General features: G+C 33.9%; 1 protein-coding gene across 2 annotated transcripts; it reads left to right on the top strand.

The window, feature by feature from the left end:
* Positions 1–3,816: 3,816 nt before the first annotated feature.
* Positions 3,817–9,964, top strand: LOC128204097 (cell death abnormality protein 1-like). 2 transcript variants are annotated; one of them, XM_052905441.1, is made up of 5 exons: positions 3,817–3,944; positions 4,526–5,666; positions 8,332–8,476; positions 9,349–9,434; positions 9,808–9,964. In XM_052905441.1, exons 2-5 carry the CDS (start codon positions 5,084–5,086, stop codon positions 9,933–9,935), a joined length of 942 nt encoding a protein of 313 aa, XP_052761401.1. In that variant the 5' UTR covers positions 3,817–3,944; positions 4,526–5,083; the 3' UTR covers positions 9,936–9,964. The 2 variants fall into 2 exon arrangements, with proteins under 2 accessions (XP_052761401.1, XP_052761402.1); XM_052905442.1 differs by lacking the exon at positions 3,817–3,944 and having other exon boundaries at positions 4,510–5,666.
* Positions 9,965–10,170: the final 206 nt, after the last annotated feature.

The following is a 10,170-nucleotide window of genomic DNA, read 5'->3' as shown; positions in this document are numbered from 1 at the left end:
CAAAAATAAACTAAATTACTCTTGACGACCTTCAACATCATGTCACGCACAATTTAGTGATATTAACAAAACATGGTGTTTCGCTTCATTTTACACTAATTGAACATTCAACGTAGAAAACAAATCAACCATGTGTTTCCTGTTCGGATCTGCTATACATGATATATCTTGTAGTAACACTGGGATTCCATTTAGCTTCACGCCAATTCTTAAACAAACAGATAACACAGTTATAACTGGAATAAAAGCCAAATTAGAAAAATATGTCATGCCTGACAATTCAGTTAACATCGAATTTAGCACCTACCAATGGACGATTTCGTTGTCAAAAATAGGAGCTTAATACCCAGTTAAATACTAATGTGCTTGATTTTATATGGTCTCAGTTCAATGCATTTTTGAGCTCAACTTGAGGTAAAAGTCGAATTACTGGAGATACAATTCTTTGATGCATAGCAGGCACTGTGTCGTAGTGCAGCCTCTTAACGTAGGCCATAACAGTAACTGTTTCAGACAATCACAAGCAACTTTGTACAATTGAAACTAGTCACAAAATGTAAAGCAAGGTCAAAAACTCGTTGATCACGTTTCCCCCCCCCCAACCCCCTTGATAGTTTGAAAGTTTCTTGCAAACATATATGATATACATAGTATTCGTGCGCGTATATCTAATTACAATTGATTTAATAACTGTCGATATATGTCTCTTACGACAGTTAAAAAGCACAATCGACGAGCGTCGAATATTTTCATCGACAGGAGACATCTGTGTGTGTGTTTTTCCGTGATTCCATACCAGTCTTATGATATACCGCTCAATTCACACACTAGCAGTAAAAGAAACTCTTTTGATTATTTTATCTAAACACAATATAACATGTCAACGGCCAGAAATTACACGTCTGGCTTTTTACCAAGGAACATCTACAGTTGTAATCTTTTATGTACTTAACGCACACAACTTATCGAATTAGTTAGTGTTTTTATTGTTTTCGTTAGAGTCTGCGTTGTCAATTAACTGGTTTAGTAATCAAAATAGATATGTGAAAGAATACAGTAATGCTATTGAAACTACAAAGACGAGCCTGGCAACAACCACTTACTATGATCTTCTTTAAATTATCCCTGACAGACACTCGTCTCAAACACTTGTTACAGAAACTCGACAGACACTCGTCACATAAGACTTGTTAAATAATATCTAATCAGAAACGCGCTACAGCAAATTCTCACAGACCCTTGTCACAGACACTCGTCACAGACACTCGTCACAGGCAGTCATCATTGAAAGCTGTCACAGACATTAATCACATACACTCGTTACAGAAAATCGAATCAGACACTCGTTACAGTAAATTCTTTCAAATCTTGGACACAGGCATCCGTCACAGATGATCGTCACGGACCGTCACCACTGAAACCCGTCAAAATACTCGTTATATACCATCGTCAAAGATACTATTTACACACACTCGTCACAGACACTCGTCACAGACAATCGTTACACAAACATAATGTAAATTTTTATACAAACAACCATTTTAAATACGTTTTGCAGGCGAGTTCTAAATTTCTATTTCACTGTTTAGTATAAACTATGGCTTGATAAACCGTATTTATGTTATGAAAGATACTCAGCCTGTGCTATTAAAGATCAGTTATTTAGAAATGTGGTTGCGGTTAACATGACGCGCAGGAAAGCGTTCAATATAAGCCAAAATCTTGACTTTAAATGACCAATGCACACATTATGTTACTTTTTTATTGTTTTTGTTACTGTTTGAAAGACTATACATAACAGTGGTATAAAACTTAGTTATGTTCTGAAATGTCAACGTTTTGCTTTATTAAATCAATATAGAAACAGTTAGATATACAGTTATTAATAGTGAGGTGTATATTTACGTCCATTGGGTGAAAATCACTTTCTATGTTCAAGAATACCATCGATTTTGTCAGTCTGTAAGTGATTTATCATATGATATTAGTAGTTATTCTAATTTCTAAAGATTTACAGTATACTATAAGTGACGCTAATAACAGTTATTATATTTCCTGTCGCTTTTTTATCATAGCGTTCAAAAGGAATTACGTGCAGTTATAATACGCACGCGGTTTTATTTACAAAATTAAAACGAATGTCGGTGAATACCACTTTTTGGCCAGTTTATAACATTTCTTTATGGTGTGTCACTTGACAGCTTCTCGATAAAAGAACAGGTCGGAAATATACCAAGCATATGATTAAAGATGGATACATGAGCTGCGTTACAACAAAAAACACACAATTATTATATAATACTTAAATATATTTTATTAATGTTTATTTGGAGGTACTTATGACAATGAAAAGTTCGAGCCGAGCGCGGACTAATTTTTGTTTTTAAAAACACAGACCCTGCCTGAAATAGCCATATTTAACTTCGACCACAGTTATGGGCACTCATTCCTCGAAAACATTGTCACCAGAACCAGGTAAGTCTAGAAACAGTACTATTTTTAGAATTTTAAATAAATACAAAATTTAGCGGCATTTAGATAAAGAAAATTACTTTATTTAGCATTGCAACTATCTCCGTACCATTTTCATTTTCCGGAATCCACGAATCATCTGACAAATCCTGACAAATTGATGTTCAAGTCCTGCATGTTATTCATGGGGCTTAACAGCTCCCGAGTGCGCCCCATCTTCCGAGAAACCTAAACAAATGCTATTTTTCGCTTATTATGGCCTTATATGTTGTATTTTCGTACAATTTATGCTTATATATCCTACCTTATTCTCATCAACAGTCCACTTGGCAACGTAGGTGTGTATGGGGAGGGGGTGTTTCACCCACTCCTTCTCAATCCGCTAGTTAACAGTGTTATTGAAACTAGCTCTTTATTTGATATTCGACCCATAACCGTGCATTCTGATCGTCAACCATGCCCAGAAGGCGTTACATTAAAGTCCATGGTAATACATCCATTATTGTAAACATGTATACACATAACTGAAATACACTCTTCTTAGGCTTTTTTTCTTAACTCAAAGACAGTAAAAATCCGCTTGGAACTCATAACACTATAATATGTCAAATTAGGTGGGGTTTTTTGTAACTCATCGACTATTTTAAAGTGCTATATTCGCAGTTCTACTGTGACGGTAGACCAACATCATTTAATATATTTCGTTTGGTGTAACCTACAGAAGCAATCTAAGGCATTCATATTTAACTGTACAATAACACTCTACCCGTGTAAGTATCTCTTTACGAGACTGAGTTTATGGGTTTTCGCATAATCACCAAGAGCTGTATTCATGAAACTTTTTTTAGGTCATTTCCAAACTTAGGTCGATTTTTTAAAAATTTCAAAGTCAAATATTTTTTTTTAAATATGTCTTTCTCTCAAATGTATCAGTTTAGTCTTCAAATTTCAAAAGAATATTGAAAGGAGCCAGGATACAACATACACGTTAGCAGTGACAAAGCCATATTATTCTACAATTTAATTTGTTATATGTTTGTAGTATACCCACTTATATATTTATGTAAAAACAGTTTAAAGTTTTCAAGTAAAAGGTACGAACACACTTGCATGATTATGTACATTTCAGTAAGTGAACACCTATATCTAATTAATCAATCGGATACATGCCAATCTCAACTTGTATTTGAAACATGATAGTCTAAATAACGCAAACGAGTTGAATCAATTTTAATGGTATATTAATACGATCCGATGAATCAGCCGTAAACAACTGCTTTAAAACTTCCGCGTCTACTTAATAGTATGTATGGGTATTTATACGTTAATTAAAATATGCCTTATTTCTTCAGTCATACATAATCAGATACATTGTTCACCTGAATCGGATATAAAGATGAATAGTTTAACCAAATTACTTATAGTTGTGTTTATTATCTTGATGAAAGCCAATTCATGCGTCTCTATGCCGAGTAAGTTATTTGTTATACATGTATTTTGCTAATTACTTTCTTTATCAAAATACGTATTTTGATAAGATATACTTAAGTTTTTTTTTAAAGCTTTAATTTCTCGATTACAATATATCCGTGTATATATTTTAATTTTTAAGCAGATATGTATTGTGTGCTGTAAGTTTTAATATTATCGCTACTCATAGTCATAGTATATATTATTTTACATAAAACAATTATTAAGCATACTAAAGTAAAAACATAATTAATATTCGATGTTTGCATATGGCCATGGTGTTATGTTTGTGATGTGGTTTTCGTTTGTAGATATCAATGTTAATCAATGAAGTATTGAAATAAGATAAATATTACCAATCAATTATTCAATACAAAAACTAATTTCGTATGTCAATTTACCTTGACGATTTAACTCTAATTCTGTATTGACTCTAACAAACATTGCTATTCAAATACTCTCTAACTTTACTGTAACAAACAAAACGTCTACATATTTGCTGTATCCTTAAAAGAAGCATTATGATTATGACAATGCCAAGGGATACTTTCTGCTATACTTCTTATTTTCATATTCTGTTCAGGTTGTTTTGCAAACTGCGCATCATGTTCAAATTCAACCGTATGCACATCATGTGACTATGGATACTACTTACGATTAGCTGAGGAATGTAGAGCGTGCAAGTACGTAGGAACGAACTGTGTTACATGCAGTAATGAAACGCATTGTAACGAATGTAGGCCAGGATTCTGGGGCACCACTTGTAGATCTTTTTGTTCTGATGGTTGTAGCACAGAAACGTGTAACTCGTTAGATGGAACATGTACTTGTAAACCAGGTTTTTATGGACCTACGTGCCGATTCCAGTGCTCGGAAAACTGCCTAACTGACACATGTGGGAATAATGGTGAATGTGATTGCAAGGACGGGTATTATGGAGATCAGTGTTATGGAAACTGTTTTTCTGATTGTGAGAAATGCTCTGATGGCACATCTTGTTCTGTGTGTCCAACTGGACAATACAAAGCACTATGTGAGCTCAAGTGCGAATGCAATGGCCGATGCGATATACTCACTGGTGAGTGTATACAAGTGACGTGTCCAGACAAGTGTGCATCATGCGGAGAAAGTGATCAGTGTAATGGGTGTACTGTCGGTTGGTATGGTGCACGATGTAACTACACGTGTTTGGATAGATGTAATGGGGGTTGTGATCAATATACCGGACATTGCGTTGCATGCTTTACTGGCTACTTTGGAAAAAAAATGTGAATTGGTATGCACTAAATGTCGTGGTGGTGTCTGCAATCAAGAAGGGGAATGTACTTCGTGTTTTGATGGCAAGTATGGATCATTTTGTAACAAAATATGCCCTGAAGACTGTGTTGAAAGTATATGTATCCAGATAGATGGGTCATGTCAACATCAGGTTCAATGTCCTGTGAATTGTGTCAATTGTACGGACAACGTTACATGCTCTGAATGTAAGAACTCTTTTTACGGCATTATGTGTTCATTTAAATGTAGTAGTACATGCAAAGGTAGAACTTGTGACAAAGAATCAGGACGTTGTGAGAATTGCGAGTTATCACATTATGGGGACTTTTGCGAAAATGTCTGCTCCAAGAACTGTGCAGGTTCCCTAACTGAATCAAAATGCGACTCAACAGGAAAGTGCAACTACGGATGTATTGATGGTTTCATTGGTGATACCTGCACTTCAGGTAAGCACGTGTTTATTTTATTTATGTGTTTATTTATGTATAATTATAACTTTGAGGAGGTGCGAGTAAATGCTTAAATCCTATTGGATAAAACAACCCTTGTGACATTCATTCATTTCCCCATGAAGCATTCCTGTATTCAAATCAGCTTATTAGTATTCATAACCGGACTACTTTCTTTTTACACACTATGACGTCACATCATAGTAGAAAGTAACTTATATTAGTTAGCGCATTTACTACGTTATTTACCTTCTTAAAAATATTAGAAGAACTGATGATCATAATAAGTTGCCTGAAGTAAGTAATCAAAATGAAAGTGAAAATGAAAGTTAAGATCTAGCCTTTAGGTTAACTTCAGCCAACTCATTATGATCATCAGTTCTTCTAATATTTTTTAAGACCAGTAATGGTTGCCGACTCCTCATTTTTTCCCATTTCGAAACGGATTAAAAGCACTTTTCAGGTATTATTATTTCTTGCTGCCTAAGACAATATTGTTTCCATTAAACCTACTGCCCTGTTGTTTATATTCATGAATGCTTGACATGCAATTGCTTTCATTAAGCTTAGGATTTTTGAAAAAGAATTTAGATATTCGCTACTGTATATGCTACAGTTAAGGTAATAAACCAATTTTATAACTGCCAAGCGAAGGCATCACCAAATTAATATCTTGTTCATCGGATTTTCCGCACCTTTTTCTTCAGAAGGAAAATAAAAATATCACTTGCGCCCGCACCGTCTAAATAAATGAGAATTATTTTTGTTTACGAGCGCGCATTTGTTTAGTCGAATGTAGCCTTCTCTCTTAACAGTACGGCGAAGGTTTTTGTAAATTCTCTACCGGAACTAAAATGGCTACCAACTCCATGCGTGTAGTCATTGGAAGAGTCTAAAATCGTAATGCTGCCGTTCAGTCCGCGCAAAAGACATAACAAATGTGGTATGCGACGAAAACGGTATTAAATCTATTCAAATATTCGAAAGTCAACTGAAAAAGAGTGAGGAAGGTATGGGGAATTCATCTTCCTTAGATAGCTGTAGTTTACTTTTATTGCAAATGCCTTTATTCATGTTGTGAGTTATTTTTTCCAGTCACATTGTCTAGTTATTTCCATGGCATGAGATATGACAAAGTATTTTAACAGATAATTATTCTTAGCCAGGTTTTCCAAAGGAAAACTGGAAAACCAGGTGATTAGATTTGGGTATGTCGTTGGACGGGAAGGTGGCTGTGACCATTGGCGTCCAGGCCTTAACTTGGCCATGCATAGGGTATTTTGAAATAACTTTGCAAAAATGTTTAACAACTACAAAAACATGTGGTTGTGAATTATTTCATTTATTAAAAAGTTTATTAAGCAGATACGTTTGTTTAATCTCAAATAGCATTTATTTGATCTCAAAATTAATATTTGTATAAAGTTATATTGTAGTGTTATCATCCTTTCACTCGGATGTTATCATTGTACTGTTTACAATATTATTTTATAGTTAAGTAAATACAATGTGAGTAAACGAGACAATATATATATTTATTCGCTCTATCCTCTTTTTTGCTAAATGCAATACAAATATTTTTATTATTATTTCGCTCGCCCCCATTTTTTGGAAATAATCCGATGAACAAGTTAAAAAGTTGGTGAGGCCCATCGTTAAATAATGAAAATGATCATGAGCTATCATGGCCTACTGCAGTGATGTTTATATGTGTTATGTTACATTGTTTTTGTGAAAATATACGTTATGTCTGTGTTCTGATCTCTATTATCAACATAATTAATTATTAATTTTCCAACCTGTATTTTGGTGAAATTGAGATTCCTGCACATTTCCTTCTTGAAATATCAATTATTGTTGAAAACATCCAATTGTTTGTACATTGTGTCAGCCCTTGTCCCCATTACCACAGAGCGTACTACTACTTTCACCGGAATTAATGGTAATCATATCAATTAATATTTAGCAAAGCGGAAAAGGGCACCGAATAAGCCATTAGCTTCCTCCCCAATTTTAATATATGGAAAAATATCATGGATGGGATAGGTCAGTTAAGGTTACAACTTGGTCAGAATGTTTTCGTTGATTAAATTTCGACCGCTTATAACCGGGTCAGTTGGTTTCAAAAACTAGGTCACTATGTCAAATCTTTAAAAACTATCGTTTAAACCAACTAGATGCAACATATTTGGACCAACATCAGAATGTTTTCCTTGATGAACTCTTGGACGCATTGAGACTGGGCCAACATGTAATCAAACATTAGATCCTCAGGTCAAATATTCAAAATATTGTATGAAACCATTTCGTCGGAACTTTATCTTGGTATGGATTTGTTTGATAATGTAAACACTTGGTCGGAATATTCCCCTTGTTAATAATCAATTAACCGTTATAACCATAAATAAACAATTAAATAACAATTTATGCTAGTGATGAATTTAAAGCATATCATATAAATACACAGTGTTCGTTTTAGTTTTGTAATATTTATATTTTATTTCGTGAACGTTGTAGTTTTTATCGCGTGGCTTTATTCTATTCCAGTAGTTGAATATTAATGATCATATAGTCTTACTTTATCTCTTAAGCGGCCGTCGATCACTGTGTGCCTCGGGACATTTATCAAAACGTCAATGATATATTAATGGCGCTGTTTCAGAAGCCGAAAAGCAGCAAACCGTTGGAGCGGAAGAGGAAACTGACTCTGGTTCGGTCATCGGTGGAGCGGTTGGTGGTGCCCTTGGTTTGTGTGTTGTTTTAACTCTGGTGGTAGTGCTTGTCATTAAGAAGAAAGGGCTTAAAAGGTAAATTTGTATATCTATATACACTAACCAATATACAATATTTACACCTCAACTTCCATTCCTTAAATGAACTGCCTTTCGGCAATTGCGTTCATCAATCGATGAACGCAACATCTTCGGATATGTTCGGATCGTAATTCATTGAATAACAATATACATGGAAGCTATTGATCTTGTTATTGGTTGTATTGTGTCTGCAGGTCCTGTAGAATATAGATCAACATTTTTAAAAGTGTTAGTTTATTATATTTTAAATATATTGGTACCAGAAGTGTTTTACGTTTTAAAGTGATTTCAAGTGGTTGATCTTTTCCCGCGTTATTGTGACGTCATTTGAAAAAAATGTTTCCGGTTATAGTCGGGTCGTTCTATTTACAGAATGGGTAAAAACGGATTACTGAAAGGTTTTCTTAAATGAATTTTTTTTAACCATTCTTCAATGAAATAATGAACTATTGGTGTGAATATAAGGAATGAATTGCGGGGTTGATGTCATTATCGGGGATATGAACGCAATTGGGTTAGTCAAAGTACGCGTGGAGTCCTTCGGACTCCACACATATTGACCAACCCAAGTGCGTTCATACCCCGATAATGACATCAACCCCGCAATTTATCCCTTAAATAAATGCGATTGAGAAAGTAATTACTTTTTAACACCGAATGTATTACTACATATCTTACTCTGAAACTTTGTAAAGCATGCACATACACTATTATTATTATTATTATTATTATTATTATTATTATTAATATTATTATTATTATTATTATTATTATTAAAAATAATAATTGTGTAAATTTTATAATTATTATTATTATTATTATTATTATTATTATTATTATTATTATTATTATTATTATTATTATAGGAAAGAGAGGAAGAAGACGTATGAAGACATATCGCCAGAAGGAGGCCAAAATGAGCCATACACAACTTTAGAAGTCGCAAAGACGAGTATATAACCCTTGATTCTTTTAGTTCAGATATCAGAAACGAATGCATTTTCTGCTTGTATGACATGTTTAACAAACTTACATTTCATATCATTTTTGTGGTTTGTCACAGGTTTCAGAGTATGTGCATATTACATTCAGGATTAATTTGTTATATTAAGTGTCCATTAGGCGCCTATAAGCTAGTGGAGCGGACTAAAACGTGGTCGAGATAAGTCCATAAAATAATCATTCCATTTACTTCTGTACTTTAAATACACACTTTAAATTTTTTTAAAAAATACACTTTTTAAAGAAGATAGTAGCCATCTTGTCTGGTATTTGCATCCAAATTTTATTTTATTAAACGGTTTTGTCTATAATTTATTTTACAGCCGAGTATGAAATACCCGATTCCGAGCCACAGTCTGGGTTGAGCATGGAAAGTAAAGACACCGGGCTATACTACAATAATGAAAATGTCTACTACAAGAATGTCGGTGGAAATGTTCAGAAGACATGAATATCTACAACAACAATTGAAAAACAGTGCTTTTGTTTATTGGTCTATAACCTGTCAGATGTGTATAGTTTTGCACAATTAAATATTGGTATATCAGTATTTGTGCTGGTTAGTTAAAGTTGCATCCATGCACATACTCACACATTAAGTATGAACACGTTTTAGCAATAAATTTGCCTTTTATTGGTTTAAAAAATAACAGAAAGGACAGTTCTCAAAATTGTCGTGTGAGTCT

Source organism: Mya arenaria, chromosome 10 (assembly GCF_026914265.1).
Source record: "Mya arenaria isolate MELC-2E11 chromosome 10, ASM2691426v1".
NCBI classification, from domain to species: domain Eukaryota; kingdom Metazoa; phylum Mollusca; class Bivalvia; order Myida; family Myidae; genus Mya; species Mya arenaria.
The sequence above is the reverse complement of the archived record's forward strand: the minus strand, read 5'-3'. Positions and strand labels throughout refer to the sequence as shown.

Bases quoted from the DNA above. Each gene is read 5' to 3' on its own strand.
- LOC128204097 (XM_052905441.1), top strand. From the start codon at position 5,084: ATGGGTGTACTGTCGGTTGGTATGGTGCACGATGTAACTACACGTGTT. The intron at 5,667-8,331 runs GTAAGCACGTGT...GCGCTGTTTCAG, and splicing joins TGGTGATACCTGCACTTCAG to AAGCCGAAAAGCAGCAAACC. The intron at 8,477-9,348 runs GTAAATTTGTAT...TTATTATTATAG, and splicing joins AAGAAGAAAGGGCTTAAAAG to GAAAGAGAGGAAGAAGACGT.